Source organism: Staurois parvus, unplaced genomic scaffold, assembly GCF_062004578.1.
Source record: "Staurois parvus isolate SC_StPar_1 unplaced genomic scaffold, SC_StPar_1.0 ptg000160l, whole genome shotgun sequence".
NCBI classification, from domain to species: domain Eukaryota; kingdom Metazoa; phylum Chordata; class Amphibia; order Anura; family Ranidae; genus Staurois; species Staurois parvus.
The window spans coordinates 2,187,942-2,213,901 of NW_028317956.1; the positions used below are offsets into that span (position 1 = coordinate 2,187,942).

At 41.2% G+C, this 25,960-nt stretch overlaps 1 protein-coding gene across 2 annotated transcripts in view; it reads right to left on the reverse strand.

Annotated features, from left to right (window-relative positions):
• Nucleotides 1-25,289, reverse strand: part of MMP23B (matrix metallopeptidase 23B) — a 51,773-nt gene extending 26,484 nt beyond the window's left edge. The window contains exon 1 of one of the 2 annotated variants that reach the window (XM_089675982.1): nt 24,844-25,289. In XM_089675982.1, the coding sequence (XP_089532108.1) occupies nt 24,844-24,978 (135 nt within the window). In that variant the 5' untranslated portion in view covers nt 24,979-25,289. The remainder of the gene's footprint in view (nt 1-24,843) is intronic. The other variant, XM_089675981.1, reaches the window with a different exon arrangement.
• Nucleotides 25,290-25,960: the final 671 nt, after the last annotated feature.

Genomic DNA, 25,960 nt, shown 5'->3' on the forward strand with positions numbered 1-25,960 from the left:
CTCATGTCCTAAACTGGAACTATAAACAAATTGCAGTGCAGTTTCTGGGTTTGCAGTGCAGTTTTGGAATGGTAGTTATCAGAACATCTCTCCTAGTGCCAAAATAATGCATGGCGACTCCTGGATTCTGATCACAATAAGGGACTCATGCATGAGCTGCAAATAGCTAGCACTAGGTTCATGCTTTATATTACAATGTTGCATTGCCACTCTGTTAGACCTCTCCATCAAATCCATGTGTAAAGTCTTCAGTTATGGAATTTAGACGTGCAGAACAGAAGCATTTGTTTTGTTTAGTTTCGCATTAATTTGTTAAGTTATTAATTTCATTTGGTTTCATTTGTAACAAGATTAATTTAGTTTAGTTGGGTTTTGTTCGATTTTGACTGGATTCAATTTTCTTCCAATGGATTCAAAGTATTTAATTCAAATTCAAATCGAAAATATTTCATTGATCTGAATTAATTGCGAAAAATTGCTGATTATATTCGAAATTTGAATTCTTGGAAGACGGGTATATTCTTTCTATTTTATTTTATTCTACTCTTTTCTTTTTTTTATTATTCTTTTCCATTCTATTTGATTCTTTTCTATTCTATTCATTTATTTTCTATTCTAGATTATTGTATTCTTTTCAAAATTCGAATTTCAGAAGATGGCTACGTAGTTACATAGTTAGTCTGGCTGAAAAAAGACAAAAGTCCATCCAGTTCAACCAAAAAAAAAAAAAGTTATAATCCTATACCCACAATTGATCCAGAGGAAGGAAAAACAAACCCCCAGCAAAGCATGATCCAATTTGCTCCTGCAGGGGAAAAAAATCCTTCCTGATCCCCTGAGAGGCAATCTAATATTCCCTGGATCAACTTTACCTATAAATGTTAGGCTATATGTGTTAATGTTACCTATTAATGCTATAAATGGCTATATTCTTTCTATTTAGTTATATTCTATTCTTTTTGAATTTCGAACACATCTGTATTTTTTCTGTTTTATTCTTTTTTATTCTATTAGATTCTTTTCTATTCTGTTCTTTTATTTTCTATTCTATTCTGTTTTATTCTTTTCGAAATTTGAATTTCAGAACACGGCTATATTCTAACACTTACACTCTTTTAAGGAAATCAGCAATATCTTTACATTTCAAATTTGTTTTCAAATTCACTTTCATTTTGGAATTTGTTTCGAATTCGATTCAAATTCGGATAATTTATTTCAGATTCGTTTACATTCATTACTATTATAATTCAGAAATTTGGATACATCTGATTCTCCAAACAACAAAAATTTTATCTGAATTTCGATTTGAAACAAAACGAACCACACATGTTTAATGGAATTCCAGAGTCAATTCTGGCCCCAAGATACCTCATCTTCAGATATCTTGAGACACCCATTCTACAGACAGTCCCTGGTTCTGTTCAGTACATGATGGGAAGATGGTGTTAGAACATATAAGAAAAGCAGAATAGATGTGGAAAGCTATGGATATCAAATCAACAGACTGGCAAACAGGTTCCCTAGGGCAGTGGTGGGCAACCTTTTTTTTCAACTGAGCCAAATCTCGCCAAAACCACGATTGAAATTTATTTTGAGAGCCACATTTTTAAAACTGAAAATACATCCCCCATATAGTAATTAATCCCCCATATAGTAATTCATCCCCCATATAGTAATTCATCCCCCATATAGTAATTCATCCCCCATATAGTAATTCATCCCCCATATAGTAATTCATCCCCCATATAGTAATTCATCCCCCATAGTAATTCATCCCCCATATAGTAATTCATCCCCCATAGTAATTCATCCCCCATATAGTAATTCATCCCCCCTATAGTAATTCCTTCCCCATATTGTGTCAATTCACTTACCTTGGCTCCGCGCGTTCCTCTCGCCGTGTTCCCGCGCCGTTCCGGTCTTCAGGGCGGACTGTGAGAGGAGAGGAGTTCATCACGCTGCCCCGCCTACATCCTGACAGCCAATGTTTGCCACACTCCGCGGGCCGGATTAAAAGGTCCGCCGGGCCGTAGTTTGCCCATTGCTGGGCTAGCTGCAGAGTCCTGACTTTTGGGGCGGCCGCCCGAGAGGAGGGAGGGGAGCGGGCGCCCGGCACACAGAAGAGCCGCATTAAAGTGTGTAAAGAGCCGCATGTGGCTCGCGAGCCGTGGCTTGCCGACCACTGCCCTAGGGTAATTTAATTTTGTATACAAATGTCACCTACCCTAGCATCACCAAAATCCAAATAATGGGCGTCTACTTTATTTGGATGTGGACCTCACAACTGCATGTCTTGTGCAAAGAACAACTAACATTAAACATCTCATTGTGGGCGTACAGGAAAGCCTTTGTTTTACTGGGATTTGCTTGTGATTTATCCTGGCAGCCTCGTGTTTATTCCAGCCTTGGGAATTATCCCATTCTTGCTAAAGTGGTGATGCTGGAGCCTAGAGTTTTATTAAGGGAATGCGTGACTCAGCACAAAGTCTGGAGCCACGCGCAAACTGTACAAAGGAAAAGCGCTGCAGATGAAGTGTGCTTCTCATTAATGCAAGCTCGTGTATTTTTTTACATACCGTTGATATCATTGGCAAGCTGTGGACATATTTATCAGGAATTTCAAAGTACAGATCTAGAGATGGAGTTTTAGTACAGCTGGAAGAAAAAAAAAATCAATAAATCCAGCTAGTGGACCTGGTTCTTCAGTCTGAGTAGGGTTGCTTGAAAGATCCACTAATCCAAGCACTGGATAATTGGACATATTGCCTGTTCTGTGATACAGTGGCCCAAAAGGGCAAGGGGGCCATATGAGGGAAGCGATGTTCGGGGTAGAAATTATCTGCTGATAATTTTGCACATTGCCATTATTTCTTTTTCTTCCTTCTATTCTAACATCTGTCTTCTCCAGCCACTGATGATGTAAGTCAGAACCCGGTTCCAACTGTTGATATTTACATAAGCTGACAGTGTATACTGCACTGTGCATGCACCAAATTCATTGTACAAATAACACAGGTAAAGGAGATTGTTTTTTGTTTTGGTAAAAGAGCCATACAAAGTTGTTTCAACCAAAAGACATTCTCTAGTTGCAGTTTTCTTTAAATGTATTTCTACTTTTTGGGCTCATTCATACCCTATATATTTTAGTGTGTTTCCCCCTGGTTTGTTTAAAAAGAATGCATAAAAAAGCATGTCAGTGTGAGTTGCTTTGATATTTACCATGCGTTGCACTGCACATCAATGGGCATTGATGTCGATTGACTTGTTTTATGCTATGCGTTTATGCTCATTTTAACGCACATTACAGCGCATGCATTTTGACACATTTCTATTGATTTCAAAGAAATGTGCATCAGGAAAAGAGATGGTAATACAGCCTAAAGTTGAAAAGTAAAGACAAACGTTTATAAAAAATATTTTATTCTAGGTTTGTAGTCACAAATATTATTCAGGGACATTTTTCTTAGAAATAGTACTAATATTTTAATTTTGGAATCAGCCTCTTGTAACAGCAGTGCAAAGCAGTTCTCTGGTGGAAGCAGACGGTAGGGCTAGCAGTCTGAGACATTTAGGGTTCTATTGCTTTCCACAGTTCTATGACTAAATGGTCTGTGCATATAGGAAGGGAGAAAGAAAAATGGCGACTTTATCAATGTACAAAGGACAGGTTGATGGCCAAAGTTTCGATCATAAATCTGGCTGAATACAATTGCAAGTCCTTCACTCTAACCTGCATGGTGCAGTACTGGCTTTGGTAGGGTGCAGTGCAATGTGAGCTTCAGCACTGCAGCATGTGCTGCTTGTTTTTTTCCTTTTTTTTTTCCACAAATTTATTTGAAGTGCCGTGTAGTGATACTTCACTCATATCTCCGCACAGCAGAGCGTTGACATGTGCAGTGAGGGAAAAATGCAGACATGCTGCATTTTTCCGCACCACACAGCACATCGTACTAGCATTGTGGAATGAACACGGCAGTGATCTGCTTTTATCCAGTGAGGAAAAATGCAGATCACCGCAAACAGTGTGAATGAGTCCTTACTGTATAAATATTTCCAGAGTGTACTTTGTTGTTTGCTTGTTTTTTTTTTAACTCCAAGAAAACAGCTAAATACACAATTGAAATACACATGTGTAAGCTGGGCTATAGGCCAAAGTATTTGTAATTTTGCTCAGTTAGCCTTGCGATCCAGGGACACCCTAGCCAGACACTCCAGCTAAGTCATGGGTCTCCCTGCAAGCTAAGCTGCAGTTAAGCAGAGCAGCCTGGTCAATGACCCACCCCAGCCTGTGATTGCACCATGAAGGGTTACAAGAATGAGATAAAGCCTGTGCTCTCCTCTCCTGTAAGCATAGGCATTGTGCTGCACAAAGGATTACAGGAGACCAATATTAAGACACATTCACATATTTACATTTAGGTGCTTCTACTGCTCTCCATTCGCCTACCTAAATTCTAACATTGTAGCCGGACAGGGCTGTACACATTCCAGGGCCATGATGGTTTGCCCTTTAAAGTCAATGGGAGCGCACCACAACCATGAGTCAGAGCTTGGCTTGCGCTTGCAGTGCGATTTTGATTTTTTTTTTTTTCACTGTGGATCGCTTTTAAGGGGCAAAAAGCACTGCTGCTAATGTGAAAGGGCCCTTATACTTTTTCCTTTGTACATTTACTTACTGGCTGTAATTTATTTTTATGGCCCTTCTTCCATGTTAACTCCAACAGCTTATACATTGAATTAAGTACATAAAGTATACCACATAATAATTGATGTATTGGTGCAGCACTACCCTAAATAAACTTACCAATCATATACAGTTGCAAGAAAAAGTATGTGAACCCCTTGGGATTACGTGGAGTTTTGCATGAATTGGGCGTAAAATGTGCTCTGAACGTCATCTAAGTCACAACAATAGAAGAACACAGTCTGCTGAACATAATACTACACAAACATTAGATGTTCCCATGGTTTAATTGCACATAACATGTAAACATTCACAGTGCAGGGAGGAAAAAGTATGTGAGTCCCTAGCTTAATGACTTCTCCCAGAGCTAATTGGAGCCAGGAGTGAGCCAACCTTGACTCCAATCAGTGTGATGATATTGGATGTGTTGCTGACAGCTGTCCTGCCCTTAAAAAACACACACCTGTTTTGGGTTTACTGGTTTCAAGAAGCACTCTCTGATGTGAACCATGCCTCGCAGAAAAGAGCTCTCAGAAGACCTATGATCAAGAATTGTTGACTTGCATGAAGCTGGAAAGGGTTACAAAAGTATCTCCAAAAGCCTTGATGTTCATGTGTCCACGGTAAGACAGACTGTCTACAAATGGAGAAAGTTTAGCACTGTTGCTACTCTCCTTAGGCATGGTCGTCCTGTAAAAATGACTGCAAGAGCACAGCGCAGAATGCTGCATGAGGTAAAGAAGAATACCAGAGTGTCAGCTAAAGACCTACAGAAATCTCTGGCACATGCTAACATTTTTGTTGACACATCTACAATAAGGAAAACATTAAACAAGAATGGAGTACATGGGAGGACACCACGGAGGAAGCCATTGCTGTCCAAAAAGAATATTGCAGCACGTTTGAAGTTTGCAAAAGAGCACCTGGATGTTCCACAGCACTACTGGCAAAATATACTGTGGACAGATGAAACCAAGATTGAGTTGTTTGGGAAGAACACACAACACTATGTGAGGAGAAAAAAAGGCACAGCACACCAACATCAAAACCTCATCCCCACTGTAAAACATGGCGGAGGGAGCATCATGGTTTGGGGCTGCTTTGCTGCCTCAGGGCCTGGACGGATTGTTGTCATTGATGGGAAAATGAATTCCAGAGTTTATCAAGACATTTTGCAGGAAAACGTACGACCATCTGTCCGCCAACTGAAGCTCCGCAGAGGATGGGTGATGCAACAGGACAATGACCCAAAGCATACAAGTAATTCTTCAAGACAATGGCTGCCACAGCACAGAATACGCCTTCTGGAGTGGCCCAGTCAGAGTCCTGACCTCAACCCGATTGAAATGCTGTGGCATGACCTTAAGAGAGCGATTCACACCAGACATCCCAAGAATATTTCTACACTGAAACAGTTTTGTGAAGAGGAGTGGTCCAAAATGACTCCAGATCGTTGTGCAGGTCTGATCTGCAACTACAGGAAACGTTTGGTTGAGGTTATTCCTGCCAAAGGAGGGTCAATCAGTTATTAAATCAAAGGTTCACATACTTTTTCCTCCCTGCACTGTGAATGTTTACATGTTATGTGCAATTAAACCATGGCAACATCTAATGTTTGTGTAGTATTATGTTCAGCAGACTGTGTTCTTCTATTGTTGTGACTTAGATGACGTTCAGAGCACATTTTATGCCCAATTCATGCAAAACTCCACGTAATCCCAAGGGGTTCACATACTTTTTCTTGCAACTGTATATGAATGTTGATTTATCACATCACTTGTCACTTATAAAGCTTTGTCCCGCATTCTGGGATTATCACAGCACTTGTTAATTTGTGGTAATTTTGTCCCGCATTTTGGGATATATTACAGCACTTGTTAGCTTGTGAAAATTTGTCCCATATTTTGGGATTCACAGATGTCACTGTTTCTTCACCAAATATTCTGGCATATTGAAAGCCTGTTGGTACGTTATTTTGTGAGGATCTTGATCCCATTCTAGGGGTTCACTTTTACTTTATACATATATTGTTTTCACATCATTGTTAGTCCATTTCACTATTCCATTTCACTAATAATGGAAAATTCACTATTTTCCATTATTGTGTTTATGCGTTTTTCACTTCTAGATCGGCTTAAGGATCATTTCACTTTATGATCATATTTATTCACCTTACATATATTTGTATGATTTGTCACTTTTTAAGTGTGTTTCAATTTTGTTATTGGGTTTATATGATTGGTATTTTAGTTTATTTAGGGTAGCGGTGCACCAATACATCAATTATTGTTTTTTTATTATCCATTTGGTATATGGTTGGGTGTTAGCAGCCCCCCTCTGTTCTATGCTATTGGGTACATAGTAGCGCAAGAGGTTTCCACTATTCTGTGATGTGAAAAAAAATGAGACAAATAATTTCATAACTTTTTCCACCTTTAATGTGACCTATAAACAGTACAACTCAATTGAAAAAAAAAACTTAAATCTTTTTTTTTTTTGGGGGGGGGTGTGCGAAGTCAACATAGAAAACTAAAATAATGTGGTTGCATAAGTGTGCACACCCTCTTATAACTGGGGATGTAGCTGTGTTCAGAATTAAGCAATAACATTCAAAATCATGTTACGTATGAGTCAGTACACACCTGCCATCATTTAAAGTGCCTCCGATTAACCCCAAATAAAGTTCATCTGTTCTAGTAGGTTTTTCCTGACATTTTCTTAGTCGCATCCTACAGCAAAAGCCATGGCCCGCAGAGAGCTTCCAAAGCATCCGAGGGATCTCATTGTTAAAAGGTATCAGTCAGGAGAAGGGTACAAAAGAATTTCAAAGGCATTAGATATACCATAGAACACAGTGAAGACAACCGTCATCAAGTGGAGAAAATATGGCGCAACAGTGACATTACCAAGAACTGGATGTCCCTCCAAAATTGTTGAAAAGACGAGAAGAAAACTGGTGTGGGAGGCTGCCAAGAGGCCTACAGCAACATTAAAGGAGCTGCAGGAATATCTGGCAAATACTGGCCGTGTGGTATATGTGACAACAATCTTCTGTATTCTTCATATGTCTGGGCTATGGGATAGAGTGGCAGACGGAAGCCTTTTCTTATGAAGAAAAACATACATTTTGCAAAAACACATCTGAAGTGAAGCATGTGGGAAAATGTGTTGTGGTCTGATGAAACCAAGGTTGAACTTTTTGGCCATAATTACAAAAGATATATTTGGCGCAAAAACAACACTGCTCATCACCAGAAGAACACCATACCCACAGTGAAGCATGGTGGTGGCAGCATCATGCTTTGGGGCTGTTTTTCTTCAGCTGGAACTGGGGCCTTAGTCAAGGTAGAGGGAATTATGAACAGTTCCAAATACCAGTCAATATTGGCACAAAATCTTCAGGCTTCTGCTAGAAAGCTAAACATGAAGAGGAACTTCATCCTTTAGCATGACAACGACCCAAAGCATACATCCAAATCAACAAAGGAATGGCTTCACCAGAAGAAGATTAAAGTTTTGGAATGGCCCAGCCTGAACTCAGACCTGAATCCGATTGAAAATCTGTGGGGTGATCTGAAGAGGGTGTGCACAGAAGATGCCCTTGCAATCTGACAGATTTGGACTGTTTTTGCAAGGAACAGTGGGCAAATATTGCCAAGTCAAGATGTGACATGCTGATAGTCTGAGTGCTGTAATAAAACAAAAGGTTTTTCAACAAAGTATTAGTTTAAGGGTGTACACACTTATGCAACCATATTATTTTAGTTTTTTATTTTTACTTCCCTCCACCCAAAATATTTCAGTTTTTTGTTCAACTGAGTTGTACAGTTTATAGGTTACATTAAAGACAGAAAAAGTTTTGAAATTATTTATCTTTGTCTCATTTTTTACATCACAGAAACCTGACATTTTAACAGGGGTGTGTAGACTTTTTATATCCACTTTATTAATCACTTTCTCGAATCACAGTGCTGTGCCCGTGAAAAGACGTAATCAACGTACTCTACTCCCTTTGAGTGAAAAACTTGCTCACCTTATAACCAGACCTAAAAAGTATAGATCAAGTGCACTATTTATTCAGTAATATTTTTCAAGCGACTCCTCTGTCAGGACTCTCCCTTAAGGCTCCAAGACATGAAGATCCACCCAAAAATAAAACATATATTTCATAGTGCAACACTGTATAAAACAATATGCCTCAAACAGTAATCTATACACTCTCAGTCACTATGGTAATAACGTGCCCACAACCAATTCTTCTTGTGTTATAAATAATGTGTACTCCAAATCATCACCTCCAAATGTACTTGTTAGCCCGTCATCCTTATGTGCAATGCAGGCTCACCTTCTCTTCTGACCTGCATAACCATAAATCAAAAACACATTAAAAAAAATTACTGAATAAATAGTGCACCTGACCTATAGTTTTTAGGTCTGGTTATAAGGTGAGCAAGTTTTTCAAAGTGGTACTCAGTTCGTATGGCCGCACGCTTGTATGCATGCCTGATAACATCGGGGCATGCTCCTAATGAGACAACGGATGGTGTCTTGGAGTATTTCCTCCCAGATCTGGACCAGGGCATCACTGAGCTCCTGGACAGTCTGAGGTGCAACCAGACAGTGGTGGTTGGCGGTGTCGGATGACCGAAACATGATATCCCTGAGGTGTTCTATTGGATTTAAGTCAGGCGAACATGGGGGCCATTCAATGGTATCAATTCCTACATCCTCCAGGAACTGCCTGCATACTCTCGCCACATGAGGCTGGGCATTGTCATGCACCAGGAGGAACCCAGGACTCACTGCACCAGCGTAGGGTCTGACAATGGGTCCAAGGATTTCATCCCAATACCTAACGGCACTCAGGGTGCCATTGTCTAGCTTGTAGAGGTCTGTGCTTTCCTCCATGGATATGCCTCCCCACCATCACTGATCCATCACCAAAACAGTCATGCTGAACGATGTTACAGGCAGAATAACTTTCTCAACGGCTCCGCCAGACCCTGTTTCCAGACCCTTTCATGTTTGTCACATGTGCTCAGGGTGAACCTGCTCTCACCTGTGAAAAGCACAGGACAGTAGCGGACCTGCCAATTCTGGTGTTCAATGGCAAAGGTAAATCGAGCTCTATGGTGCCGGGCAGTGAGCACAGGGCCCACTAGAAGACGTCAGACCTTCAGGCCACCCTCATGAAGTTTGTTTCTGATTGTTTGGTCAGAGACATTCACACCAGTGCCCTGCTAGAGGTCATTTTGTAGGTCTCTGGCAGTGCTCATCCTGTTCCTCCTTGCACAAAGGAGCAGATACCGGTCCTGCTGATGGATTAAGGACCTTCTACGCCCCTGTCCAGCTCTCCTAGAGTAACTGCTTATCTCCTGGAATCTCCTCCATGGTCTTTAGACTGTGCTGAGAAACACAGCAAACCTTCTGGCAATGGTACGTATTGATGTGCCATCCTGGAGGAGTTGGACTGCCTGTGCAGCCTCTGTAGAGTCCAGGTAATTTTTTTTGACAAATGTATTTGTTTATATTTATTTTATATTTTACTTTATTTTACACCACATTATTTTATTTCTAGTTTTGACTGGGGCTATAGCAGCTCACTAAGCATCACTATTATTTAATACCACATACCTTAAGGTTCCTGAGAAAAAATGGTTTCTGTTACCCAGGATAACAAAGTTTCTTTTCACTTTCCAGTAAGACATGGTAAGAATTTAAGGGAACATCTGGGTAAGGAAGGACAATTCTTAAAATATTTTCGTTCGTGAGGCCCTGGGTGAGAATCTTGCCTGGAATATCTTGTCCACACCTAACAAAATCTTATTACGTAGAATAGATAATTGTTGTGTGTGAACAAGGCTACATCTGTGCTAAAACTGACCTTTTTAATATGTTAAATAATGGCTGCCATTTAGCAGAAAATGTGACTATGACATGGATAAGCTATTTATACAACTGGCCAAGCTGCTGTTCTAATATAAACATATCATGGATACCTCTGTCCTGGACCACTACGTAATGTGAAAACAGACACCACGTTCCAACTAAAGAACACTGACTGAAACTAACCCCTTTGTCAAGAATCAATAGGCTGGAGTGAGATTCTAGGCCCAAAAATCCATATTTATTCCCAAACACTCAGCTGATAAATACAAAACATATTCCTCATCTCAGAAGTCCCCAAGAATGAATCAAAAAGTGTACATACTGCACATCTCTTTGTGCATTATCCCCACACAGTGCACTGTCCCCCTCCAATCATTTAAAAATCCATAGGAAGACCCCCTTGTGAGGAGAACAGAAATCTTTTCAACATTTTAGGTCACACACACCCATATCCTGGCCAGATAATAAAGTAAAAGTAACAAAATAAAAGTTCTCCAATATCCTGCAATACCTTCAAAAATACTTTATATACGCAATACAAATTTGTTTTTTAGAAAATTCATGACAACCTCTCCCACAAAAATGATCCCAGAAGTAGGCTACACGGGTTGCTTCTTTGGTTCATTTACTAGTAATTAAAAGCAATTACATGAAATTACAATGCAAGATCCTCACATCATTTCTCATAAAACAAGTCTGTTAAAACTTCCATCACCCCAATCCGGCACAACTTTTCATCATGTCCATAGTCCAAAAGCACTTTTGCAATAGGTATACACGTCTGTGTGTTTCTCGAAAGTTCAATTATAAGTCTGTATTTCTCTGAATAGCTGCAGGTCTATCAACATAGAGGTTTCACAGTTGTCAGCAAGGATCCACTGTTTTTGAAACCTACCACCTTTCTCCCATCAATTTATACATGTTGCAAGTGGGGTTTATTTAGTTTAGAGTGACCGGGTACAAGAGGGTGAACTACATATACTCCTGGTTGTCTACATGCTGGACTGGGTCCAGAATGATGTCCGTTTGGTGAGGTAAGATGCTCTTAATGTTCTGTGTGATGGCCCCAAATACTGCTGTTTATTTGGCTCTGGTTGACTTCTAAGTGGACCAATACCATAAACCCTGGAAAGAATGCCTGCTGATCTGGGTTCATTGCCTGGGCAATGTGGACAAAAGTCTTGACTTTTTTGTTCAAGTATGCACCTCAAAATACTGGATAAGGCTTTGTTGCACACTCTCTAAATTTTCTGATAACTTCTAGACTGACAATATAATTCTACAAGTCCAATTTAGCCCCCATATATAGCATTGTTTGTTACATGCAGTCTTTTTGTCAGATATGATGACAATGTGCATCCTGGGATTGAATTGAAATTTCTGTTTGTGGTGGTTGAAAGAGAAGGACATTTACTTTGCGAGGCTGCAATTGTCCACATCGGGTCCCCCCCTTCCCGAAGCATCTTGTCCCCATGTTGATGTACTAAGTACCCCATATTCATTCACATGGGGGGGTGGGATCTGAAGGCCTCCTTGTTAAAGGGGGCTTCCAGATTCCAATAAGCCCCCCCACCCACAGACCCCCACAATCACTGCCCAGGGTTGTGGGGAAGAGGCCCTTGTCCTCAAGGTGCTTTGGGATGGGGGGAGCCCCAGATCCCGCCCCTCCTGCTGAATGAGTATGGGGTACATAGTACCCCTACTTATACACCAAAAAAGTGTAAAAAATTTAGGAAAATAACCCACCAATTTTTGACATATCCTTTATTAAAAAATAAATAGTAAATTTCCCCCCCCCACAGTAGATCCAACTCCGCCTCCCCGAAAAAAAAAAAGAGCTCCGCATTCAATGAAAGTTCCAGCCATCTGTGAGCTCTTAAATAACTGAGGGGCAGGGCAGGACCCAAAGGGCTTGGGATGAACGGGGGGGACCCCACGCCAGGTTTTTTTCCTTATTTTTTCATTACTGGCAATTCTTTTTTTTACATTCATCTGTCAGTGGGGAAACCACTGGCAGCTGATGAGTCATCGTTTGTTATGGACGCAGCCGCCAGCTTCCCGGCCCTCTCCTTAACAACCAGCTACTCTTCACACACAATTTGGATCAGTCGATACATTTTTTACCAATTTGAATTGTTCTAAAAATTTGGAATTCATTAGAAAATTAATAAATGAAATGAAAAAAACGAATTCCGAAATTAATCCACAAATAAAATTATTAATATAATGAATTTATCCAAAACGAAACAAATTTTTCCATTCTGCGCCTTTACTGCTCAGCTCATCCAAGTGACACCCGCTTGTCACTATGGAAATCTGGAAAATTGTGGAACTATTTTTATAGAATAACCAAACCAGGCCTGCATTTTGCCCACTTAGAGACATCCTCCTGCCTGGCTAAGGATGACAGCAGTATAGCTTGACAATGGGTTTCAGTTTTAAAAAATTACCCTTTGAGCTTATGTGTATCTGTAATAAACTCATTTGTGTCACTGCTATTGAAGTAAAAATAGATAATAGATCTTCCTGTGCTTCAATGGATGAAACCCTAAAGTAAAGCTGTTCTCACCCAACCTAAACCTAATAGGTGTATGTGCAAATTTGATCACACATTCACCTCATCACCTGCATGATATTGGACCTTGGATCACGTTTATAAGTTTACATTATTATTGGACTTTTTATGTGGATTTATTGAGTTTTTTATTGTAAAATATATTTCACCTTTATGTGGATTTGAGTTTTTTATTGTAATATATATTTCACCTTTATTTATGCAGATTTTTACATTGAGGTTTATGTTTGTACGGATATTCATTGTGTCTAAGCACTTATCACTTTATTAGGTTGCATATCCCCCTGGTTGGGGATTCACTAATGTTTACACCCCATTATATGTTTACTTTGATCCCTCATTTAGGGATATGGGGGTTTGAGGGTTTTGTTTGTGTTTTCACTAATAGGGGTCCAGACAGGACCATTCCTGTTATTTCACGTTTCACCTTGTGCATATCACTATTGGATCCTGGTTGGATCAGATCACTTTAGTTTTGCCATTCATTATTTATGTGCATGTTGTTGCATGTATTTACGTTCATTTTCGTATATGTATTTATTTTATATGTGTTATTTAGATTAGTGCTACTGCTATTAAAGTGTTACTAAACCCAGGACCCTTTCCTTCACTATATCTGGTCTCCCACAGTACACACAACATGATAATGCAATTATTTTTGTGAATATAAACTACTAAATACCTTTTTTCATCAGCAGTTACATCAGTCTTGTGACTTCTATCAGTGTCTAACAGAGCACTGGCTAAAACTTGTAGGAGGAATTTTCATTCTCCCCTAATTGTCCTGTGAGACTGCATAACTTCTGACCCTCTGTCTGGACAGTGCTGATTGGCCCTGTGCTGATCACATGCACTCTCCCAAATGCTCTAGCAATACAAACCAAACTGAGCATGTGCAGCTTGCCCCCAAGGCTCTGTTTTATCAGCAGATGGCTGGGGGAGAGTAGAAGAAGGGGACAATCAAAGAAGACAGGCTCAAACATCCATTTTACACAATGTGAAGGATTAACCCCTTCGGTTCCACAGTTAGTATAACAAGCATTCTTTCCTGTAGATACAGACATTTATTGTGTAGCACAACCCCCTTAATGGTTACTTAGTAATTATTTTGGGTTCCCTGTCAATCTGAACCTCTGGTTGCAAGCCCAACCTCTGCTGACACCACTGTGCTCCCGTGACCAAAGTAAATCACTGTAATTGGACTCACACACAAGTTAGTGTAAACCAATATGAATTCTATATAGGTAACTTGGTCAAAAAGAACAAAATTACATTGATATATGCAGCAAATTTGACCAATCTTGGTAATTGTGAACTATCAAGAAACAGGTAAACTCACTGTGGGTCCTCAGAATTCGATGACAAGGATTAGATGTGAAGGAAAGATAATTATCATATGAGATTAAACACTGTCCCTTTAAGAACACTACAATATCTTCTGCGCCCTTGTTGGGGCCCAGTTGGTGTGAAGGTGTGTATGTATGAATGTGAGTTAGGGACTTTAGATTGTACGCCCCTTGAGGGTTAGGGACTGATGTGATTGTACAATATATATATGTAAAGCGCTGCGTAAAATGACAGCGATATATAAGTACCTGAAATAAATAAATAAGTTGAGGTGTATAATATAGTTCCTTGGGATGGTGACACATTACCGTCCCCCAACCACTTGCAATTATACTGCAAAGGCACTGCCACCGTAGTACAGCAGTGGGGGGGAGGGGTTGCACCAGCGTTTCTCAACCGTGGTGCTGCAAGGAGTCCCCAGGGGTACCGCAGGAAAATTGCCAAAATATCCCCCATCTATGCAAAATAGTTTTTTAGCACCAACCAGTAATGTTTTTTCACTATAGCAGTACAAGTCCGCTGAGTAAAAAGCACGCGTCGATGTCACCGGCACTCAGGAAGCTCAGCGGGCAACCCGCCCGCGTCCTAGCAACTGATGACATCATCACGTGGCTTTCTGGGAGTGCAGTAAGCGGGTAGGTGACCTGCTCTAGCCACAGTGGATGGCGCTCTTCTGTCAGCAGCTGAAGGCGGCACAGGCTTTTTTTCGTTGCGCTGCATTTCAGCTCTGGGAAGTACAACAAACTATAGTGATTCTTTACTACAGATCTGTGAACAGTGTTTTTTTAACTGCTAAACTCTGAATGCATGGTTCCCAGTTCAGTAATTTGTCATGCAGAGTTCAGTCATTTGTAAGGCAAACTTATGTGCCTTACAAACTACTGAACTGATCCCTGCGGTGCAAACTACTGAACTCTGTGATGCAAACTACTGAACTCTGGTCCCTGCGGTGCAAACTACTGAACTCTGATCCCTGCGGTGCAAACTACTGAACTCTGATCCCTGCGGTGCAAACTACTGAACTCTGATCCCTACGGTGCAAACTTCTGAACTCTGATCCCTGCGGTGCAAACTACTGAACTCTGATCCCTGCGGTGCAAACTACTGAACTCTGATCCCTGCGGTGCAAACTACTGAACTCTGATCCCTGCGGTGCAAACTACTGATCTCTGAGATGCAAACTACTGAACTCTGGTCCCTGCGGTGCAAACTACTGAATTCTGATCCCTGCGGTGCAAACTACTGAACTCTGTGATGCAAACTACTGAACTCTGGTCCCTGTGGTGCAAACTACTGAACTCTGATCCCTGTGGTGCAAACTACTGATCTCTGTGATGCAAACTACTGAACTCTGGTCCCTGCGGTGCAAACTACTGAATTCTGATCCCTGCGGTGCAAACTACTGAACTCTGGTCCCTGCGGTGCAAACTACTGAATTCTGATCCCTGCGGTGCAAACTACTGAACTCTGTGATGCAAACTACTGAACTCTGGTCCCTGCGGTGCAAACTACTGAACTCTGGTCCCTGCGGTGCAAACTACTGAACTCTGGTCCCTGCGGTGCAAACTACTGAACTCTGGTCCCTGCGGTGCAAACTACTGAACTCTGGTCCCTGCGGTGCAAACTACTGAACTCTGATCCCTGCGGTGCAAACTACTGAACTCTGATCTCTGCGGTGCAAACTACTGAACTCTGATCTCTGCGGTGCAAACTAATGAACTCTGTGGTGCAAACTACTGAGCTCTGCAGCGCAAACTACTCAACTCTGATCTCTGTGCTTCAAACTACTGAACTCTGATCCCTGCGGTGCAAACTACTGAACTCTGATCTCTGCGGTGCAAACTACTGAACTCTGATCTCTGCGGTGCAAACTACTGAACTCTGATCCCTGCGGTGCAAACTACTGAACTCTGATCCCTGCGGTGCAAACTACTGAACTCTGATCTCTGCGGTGCAAACTACTGAACTCTGATCCCTGCGGTGCAAACTACTGAACTCTGATCCCTGCGGTGCAAACTACTGAACTCTGATCCCTGCGGTGCAAACTACTGAACTCTGATCTCTGCGGTGCAAACTACTGAACTCTGATCTCTGCGGTGCAAACTACTGAACTCTGATCCCTGCGGTGCAAACTACTGAACTCTGATCCCTGCGGTGCAAACTACTGAACTCTGATCCCTGCGGTGCAAACTACTGAACTCTGATCTCTGCGGTGCAAACTACTGAACTCTGATCTCTGCGGTGCAAACTACTGAACTCTGATCCCTGCGGTGCAAACTACTGAACTCTGATCCCTGCGGTGCAAACTACTGAACTCTGATCCCTGCGGTGCAAACTACTGAAATCTTATTTAGAAACTACTGGACAGTTTGGCATGGAAAGTTTTTGGCAAAGAAAGGCTCCAATACACAGCTCTGAATCTGACCCATCAGTGTCTGCACTGATGCGGCTGCTGCAATGATAGGTAGTGCCAAAGGTTTCATCAGCAGCATCAGAGTTCAGAACCCAAATGTGTGAAACACTCACTGCTTTCTTCACAGGGAGGCAATAGTTGCAAAAACCCTGCCAAAAGAACTGTCAGATGTACTGAATGGAGTGGTGGACATTGTGAATTATATCAAGGTGCGACATCATAGCTTGTTGTTACACACCGCAGTCCACTGGACTTGGACAGAGTATATGAATTAAGAGATGAAATCATAATGTTTCTAATAGGACAGAATTCTACATATGCAGAATTGATGGAAGACATGCAATGGTGTGCGAACCTTGCATACCTGGCCGACATTTTTAGGAATCTCATTGAGCTGAGTGCTAAAATGCAAGGTAAAGAAGAGAATCTTCTCACCTCATCTGACAAATTACGTGGCTTCAGATCTAAGCTCACACTCTGGTGCTCCTTTGTAGAACAGGGAAATCTTGAGATGTTTCCCCTGTGCAATGCATATACAAACGGCAGCACAGTTTCTGATCTTATCTCTCAGAACCTAAAAATGCTTAACGAAAGATTTACTCACTATTTTTCATTGTAAGCTTTTGCAGATTTTGACTAGGTCTGTAACCCTTGGAGTTCATGTGCACTGGAAAGCTCTACAAACTTGCCACTAGTAGCACAAGAGCAACTGGCAGAGATCAGGGAGGATCGCACATTAAAAATAAAATTTTCAGATTTGGCTTTGGATAGGTTTTGGATATCATTGGAGAGTGAGTTCTCAGTAGTTTCAAGCACCGCCATTGAAATTCTGCTACCCTTCTCTGCGACGTACTTGTGTGAACTGAGCTTTTCAAGTCTGACCTGCATCAAGAACGACTGAGGACTGTGGACCAGGAGCTCCGTATCTGTCTCTCATGCATTCCTGCCAGAATGCAGTGGTTGTGTGGGTCTTCCCAGGCTTAAGTATCCCATTGATGGTAATATTTCACTTTTTTTTTCATTTTTGATTGGGGTGCCCCAGGATTCTGCAAAATGTTTAAGGGTGCCTTGGTACAAAAAGGTTGAGAAACACTGCTTTAAAGTGACATTACACCAGTCAATCGCTACTTTGGTTTTTTTTGGATAAGAGCCCTTTTCTCATTTCAGGCTACCTCCCTGCCATCAGGTCCTGAGGGCCCAAAGTGAGCTAGTCTACCTGTTAGTTAGTTCTCGCTGCTCACTGGGGACTGTAAAGCTACCTCAGGTTGAAGGTATTGGGTTAGTTACTGAAAAGCAGGCCTGCATCTGCTGCTTTTTATACTGTATTAATATCCCATCATGGAGTTTGGATGTCAAAAATTTCGTAGACTTGCACCTGTTAATAAGAACAAATTTAGCCCAAATCAGTGTTTCTGCAGAGAGCTCAGAATACGTTGTTATGACTTATTGCACGTTTTACACTTCATTGCGTTTTGGTAAATGAGCCGTGCAGTAATCTTATTTTCCAATCTATGTTTTTCAGTGTATTTGTTGCCTTTCATATGATTTTACAGGATCATAAAATGCAAAAATGGTAGGTACATTTGAGCACTATCACACTATGCAGAGACCGTTTTACTGCTGCACACACACATTTCTCATTGTTCTATGGTCTCCTGGAGATTGTAAAGGAAATCAGACACTCATGATTTACATCATGCGCTGAACATCTGTGAGATTGCTTCTAAGCGGTCACACTTGCTGACTATGCAGATGAGTAATAATTAATTATGCCAAGCTCTGTTTTTTTTGTTTCCTTCATGTCTCCATATTGAGACCTATTTATTATGGCTCATTCACACCAGCACTTGATGGATTCTTGTGTATGTAAAGTACTACACGGCCTTCAGTGTACAATGTTTATATTGAGCCTATAGGTTAAGAATAGATGTGATATGCCTTAACGCATTACGCAAAATGCCTGGGAGATGCAACTTTGTTCTGTTCTGGTGCTACAGTGCTTGTTTTGCTCAATGGCCACTCCTCGTGGGCAGCCTCCTCTAATGGACTCACCAGGTTGGCAGCCTTTTCACAACCAAGTAGCTTCCCTTGGTGCACACCGCTCCTCGCTTCCTTTGAGGAGCTTTTCAATGGGCTTACAAAACCTTAAGAAGCCAGAAAACATAAAGCCTCTGAAAAGTGGTATACCATGGGGTCATTAGTGCAATCTGCTGCAATGATCTTTATTGTACTGTATTACCACAGACCATTTAATTTAAATGGGTCTCAACACAAATCACTGCTGCCTAATTCATATTTGTACACTGGGGTTTTGTTTAACATACATGCCAACCCATGAACAACACTTTGCAGTGCAGTTCCTTTTTTGTTTTGAGGATGGGGGTTGGGGGGTTCTTATCCTGGTGACACAGAGACAGATAAACCTGGCTGTCCATTGCATTCTATTGGAGCTAGCACATCAAGCTCTGATATCCAAAAATTTCATGGATGCCCAGATAAGTTTAATTAATTCTGGATATGGCATAATTATTACCAACTCACAAACATTAGGTAGTGGTCGCATATGCTTGCACATTGTGACTCTCTTATAATCGTATTATTTGGGTGTGGAGCATAGTCATGCATGTACCTATCCCATAAGGGGTATGACTACTGAATCAGGAGATAGTCAGGGGGGTTGTCTAATCGCCTTTAGGGGACATGGATTAAACCTTCATCCCTGTTAAAGAAATTAGACAATACTTTAGAAGGTTTTTTTGCCTTCCTTTTGAACCTTTAGTGTTTTTTTTCTTTTGTTTGCAACCTATGTAACTATATGTATGCTAAATAGATGATTAGTGAATCCAAGTAGGAGAAACTGACAGTTTTATTACTGCTTTGTGGGACAAGAAACCCTGTGTGGGAAACTCTTGCCATTGGGCTCTCCAAGAAATACAAGAATCTGAGGTTAATTTAGCTCCCTGATGACTGTCTGAAACCAAATTATTGGTGCTTTCAAGCAGCATATTTCTTTATGAGGTAATATCCAACATACCGCAAAGTGAACCATAAAATTAACACGTTGTGCCTCATATATACATACACCAAGAACAGCACTTGATGGTTTCTTGTGTATGCAAAGTACTACTCGGCCTTCAGTGTACAATGTTTATATTGAGCCTATAGGTTAAAAATAGATGTAATATGCCTGAATGCATTACATGAAATGCCCGGGAGATGCAACTTTCTTCTGTTCTGGTAATACAGTTCTTGTTTTGCTCAATGGCAGCCTCCTCTAATGGACTCACACACCAGGTTGGCAGCCTTTTCACCCCCAAATAGCTTCCCTTGGTGCACACCCCTCCTCGCTTCCTTTGAGGAGCATTTTTATAAGCTTACAAAACCTTAAGAAGCCAGAAAACATAAAGCCTCTGAAAAGTGGTCTACCATGGGGTCAAGGGTAGATGAATACATATTCTTAAGAGCGCTTACATGCAAGGCTTCAGTCCATTGAACCACAAATCTTGGTGTATTCTATTGTAACTTCAGTGAACATACAGCTTTATGTTTTATTCCCAATAAGCGTTGAAAATTTACCTATATCCAGAGTCATGGTCAAGCTGACCTTAGGTCATAACAGTGGGCAGGGTTGGACTGACAACTCATGGGGCCCCCGGGCAATAGGGGATCATGGGGCCCCTGTGTCCTTGCCCAAACTCAAAAAAGCCTATGAAAAAGGTACCAGGGGCATCTCATGGGGCCCCCTACTGACCCCGGGCCCTTGGGCAGTGCCCGAGTTTCCATATGGTCAGTCCGCCCCTGACAGTGGGTCACACCAGGCATTGCAAGCAGAGATGTGTACTTGTAACCTTCACCTTTTCCCCTTGATCTCCAGACCCTCTATTGTTCTAATGAAAAGTGGAACTCTTTCTCAAAACAAGTTATATGAAAGATCTACTGCTGCATTCCAATATGGGTTTTCCCACAATACAGTATGAATGTCAAAATAGATATTTGCTCTATTGGTTTAAGGCACGGGTGTCAAACTGGAGGCCCTCCAGCTGTTGCCAAACTACAAGTCCCATGAGGCATTGCAAAATGGACAGTTACAAGCATGGCTCCCAAAGGCAGAGGCATAATGGGACTTGTAGTTTCGCAATGGCTGGAGGGCCGCCAGTTTGACACCCCTGGTCTAAGGTGTCATCCCCAGCTTGCTAGCAAATTTGACTAATAGAAAAGTCAGTTCCCTAACACAGCCACACTTCTGTCTTTGCACGTCGTAGCCCTCTAATTATTCTATTCTAATTATTATCCCAGGTCCCCTTCTTCCCTGCACAGGGGCGGACTGAGCACTTGAGCACTGCGCGAGGGCCCGGGGTCAGTAGGGGGCCCCATGAAACGCCCCTGGCACTTTTTATAGGCTTTTTTGGGTGTGCTTTGAGTGTGGGCAAGGACACAGGGGCCCCATGATCCCCTATTGCCCGTGGGCCCCATGAGTTGTCAGTCCACCCCTGTCCCTGCATAATCTTTTATATAGCTGCTGGGGAGGAGAGAAGGAGAATAGCATTGAGTGTTACTTGAGGGACAATTCTGAGTTGGCTGACATCACATCGAGGATAGTGGTGCCTAGCAGCAGACTCAGGGCTTTTGGATGTATACACAAGGGAAGCTTTTATAGGTAAATAACATGCATAAAGGGTGCTAAATGCACATCTTATCATATGGGAATATTATTGTTAAAATAATTGGTCTATTTACAGGGTCTTCTTAAAGGAGGCATAAAAGTGATAGCAGTATTCCTCTATAGAAAGTAAGTCAGATGTGTGTTGAAAAATATAGTCCCAACCATTCCACCTTTATCGTCTGTTAAATCATAGTTGAACCTTCACCTAAATCAGCTAAATAAATAAAAGGTATAATAAGACCTCCTAGATTGTAAGCTCAAAAGAGCAGGGCCCTCGAACCTCTCGTATATTGTTTTCTTATTGTACTGTCTCATGTACTGCCCCCCGCTATATTGTACAGCGCTGAGCAAACTTTTTGGCGCTATATAAACACTGTATAATAATAAGACAAAAACGTGTTCAATGGTTTACAATTCATTTTCCACAGTAAGTAGAAAAGTCTGTCACCTGCCAGCATACTGCAAAGAAGAACCCTTGCTCTTCATCTGGAAGCAGTGGTTTTATTGCAGAGATCCAACATACCACCTACCTAGTCACAGCAACGTACAAGGCCTCATGTACACTGGATGTTCTAAAAACACCAGCCATGTTTTTTAGCATTTTTGCATTAGCATTTATTTTAGCAAAACTATACTCCCACAAAAGCTTGAGTCTCAAAAACACTGATAAACGCCAGATAGCTGTGTTTTGCAGCGGTTTTCAGTGTTAGAGGGTTTTTACCACTGAAAAACTCAGCTTCAAATGCAGTAGTTCTGGCTTTTTTTTTCCAGCCTGAAAATGGTCGTGCCAAAAATGCTGATAAAAGCCTTTGTGTGCCTGGACACATAGGATAACATGCGGGGGAGTTTACTGGCTGTAGAAAAAACCATCTGAAACCCAAAACAGCAGCTGAAAAAATGCCCAGTGTGCATGAGGCCTAGCTCTGCAAGCAGCAAAGCTCATATTGCCTGCTGATTGGAATGCATCCTGCAGAGAGACCTCTACAGAGAAACCACTCCTTCCCCTCAAAGAGCAAGGGTCCTTTTCTGCAACCATGATGGCAGAACACAGACTTTTCTTCTCAGGCTACTGTTGCTTCCTAAAAAAAAAAAGCGAACTGGCTTTGCACACTTTTTGCTATGATACACCTGGAATGTATTGAACTTGGGCTTTAAATTAAATTCTGTGAAACTTGTATATTAATACTGAAAATACAAAAATCTCAACCCAGAGTACCTTAACGTGTTACTAAACCCAGGGCCCTGCATTCACTATATCTGGTCTCTCACAGTACACAGAACATGGAAATGCTACTATTTTAGTAAATATAAACTACTAAATACCTTTTCTCATCAGCACTTAGAGCAGTGTTGTTCGGCACAGCACTGGTTACAGCTTGTAGGAGGAGTTTTCTTTCTGTTCTAGGAGGATGCAAAACCCCTGACCTCTGTCTGGACAGTGCTGATTGGCCCTGTGCTGATAACATTAACTCTCCCAAGAAAAAACAAAACCTCTAGCAAAACACACTAAATTGAGCATGTGCAGAATGGCTACAGTTCACTCTGTCTTATCTAGAGACAAGACTTGGACATTTGAACATGAGGAAGAGCAGAAAAGTCAGGATCAAACAGCCTTTTTACACAATGCAGATGATTAACCCCTGAGGTTTCATAAGTATAACAAGAATGCTTTACTGCATTTACAGACTGATTTTACTGTTGTGGGTTTAATAACACTTTAAAGTGTTACTAAACCCAGGATTCTGCATTCACTATATCTTGTCTCCCACAGTACACAGAACATGGAAATGCAATTACTTTAGTAAATATAAACCACTAAATACCTTTTCTCATCAGAAGTTAGAGCTGTCTTGTGACTTCTATCAGTGTCCAGCCCAGCACTAGCTAAAGTTTGTAGGATGAGTTTTTTTTTCTGCTCTAGGAGGATACAAATCCCCTGATATCTGTCTAAGTAGTGCTGATTGGACCTGTGCTCATCACATGCACTCTCCCAAGAAAAAAAAAAAAAAACTCTAGCAATACACACCAAACTGAGCATGTGCATGACTATGGTTCAGTCTGGAGATAAGTGGTGGTCTCTTGAAAAAGGGGAGGAACACAGAAGTCAGGATCAAACAGCCTTTTTACACAATGCAGAGGATTAACCCCTTCGTTTCCACAGTGAGTATAACAAGCATGCTTTACTGCATATACAGACTGATTTTACTGTTGTGGGTTTAGTACCACTTTAGTATAAGTAATATTTTCCTTTAAGCTGTCACTCAAATGCAAAAAAAAATAGAGTGCGCTAACTTATGCTGTCCAGCAAAAGTCATATTTCGTTCATTTCAATCTGATTTTTTTTGTGATTACCATTATATAATATGCACATTTGCTTTTTGCACAATGTACTAAACCTGTTGTCACTACTTTCAGAGAGCTATATGTTTTTTGTACATTGCTACAGATTTATACTATGAACAAATAACACAGATTTGGTAAAAATAGAACCTAAGAATAAAGCACTATGGAGCTGCTGATTACAGAAAGCAATCATGTTAAATATTTCATTTTCTTCAGAAATTCAAATAAATTGATTTGCTTAAATTTTTCAGGAGGGCAAATTTGTAGATGTTGCTCCTGAGCAGTGTGTGTTAGCATGACCACTTGTAGTCTACACCATGGAAACATAAAAGGGTGACAATGCAGCAGCACAATTGGGGAACAGTTGTCACTCCACTTTCTGTCTACATGCATACACTCCAACATCAGTGGCACATCATTGCTTTGGGCCAACTCCTTGATGGTGACAATGATGACTCATACCTGAACAGTTTGTGTCAGTACGGCCGCTTGTAGTCTACACCATGGAAACATATGAAAGGGTGACAATGCAGAAGCACAATTGGGGAACAGTTGTCACTCCACGTCCTGTCTGCATGCACTCACTCCAGCTTCAGCTGCACATCATTGCTCTGCACCAGCTTCATGATGGTGACAATGTTGGATCATGCCTGAACAGTATATGTCAGCATGGCTGCTTGTAGTCTCCACCATGGGAGCATGTGACAAGGTGACAATGCAGAATCTCAAATGGGAAATGGTTGTCACCCAATAACAGGAAGTTCTTGAACAAGCACATTTGTAGCAGGATTATCAGTTATAATTTTAATAATGTACATATATTAAAAGCAATACTTTAAATTTAATTAAAAAGTTAAAGCTTTTATGAAATTCTAGTGACTGGGTTAAGATCTACTTTAGGAGAAACCCAATCTGGGGCTAACTCTTACCTGTGTCTTCTTTTCTGCAATGGTGGAAGCAGTGAAAATGCCAGCAACTAGTACCATCAGTGCAAATGGTCCAAGAATTATCCAGGCGAGCCTCCTCTGTCCACTCCCAGCATCCTCCACTCTTTGGCAGTCCATGCTGTCTGGCTAAGTTCTTCTGCTAGAACCTGGCTATGGTGACTCTTATCTCTCTATCAGTTACAGGTTAACAGAAAATACTTAGCATAATTCCCACTTCTACTCTTCTGCTTAAATATCCAAGTATTTCATCTAAATTCCTAATCTGCAATGTTATGTCTTCCCTCTATGTGATTGCAGATGGCTCTAGTGTCTAGTGATAATACAGTCCTGTCTGTGGACTGTCTGACTTCAGCTGCACTGCCTCTCCATCACTGCTCTTTCTAAGTTGCTCTGACTCTTCTCTTTCTCTCACTTTCGTTAAAAACCCAGGCTGAGCGTTGAGGGCTGCCAACTAGTCTTCCAATTGAAGCCAAATGTTCTCATCTTTCACAGGCAAAAAGGGTTTGGTCTGGGACTGTGTAGGGGCGAGTGTGGGGGGATCAGTGTATGCAGTCTACTTCCAGCTGACTGGCTCAGCAACAGCAGGGATAAATCTGATCTTGACAGTTTGCTGTAAGGAGACCAAAAAAAATCATCAAAAAAGTAAAAAAAAAAACCAAAAGCTTAATTCTGTGTAATGACAATGTAATCTTTGAAGACAGATGGTGTCTGCAGCATTTTAGTGTGCATGCTGTCCGGAAGTGGAAGTAGATATTAAAACGCAACCCCAAACAACAAATGGAAACCAAACACTAAACTGCAAATGTGGGATACAATGCGACTGTGCTGCAGTCATGGTGTTCATAAAATGCAATGCTTTTTTATGTTACTAGAGGCGTTTCGCAGTCAGGATGCATTCTTGTTTCATGTATGAGCCTGGATTCACATATGTGCGGTGCAGTGCAGTATATCGCATGTGATTCGCACAGGAACAGCACCACATTCCTGTGCAAATCACATTTGATTTGTGTGCGGTGCGATTGGAGCCATACATTTTGTATGGCTATATTCGCACCGCACCAAAAATATGCAGGACCCATTTTTGGTCTGCACTAGAATT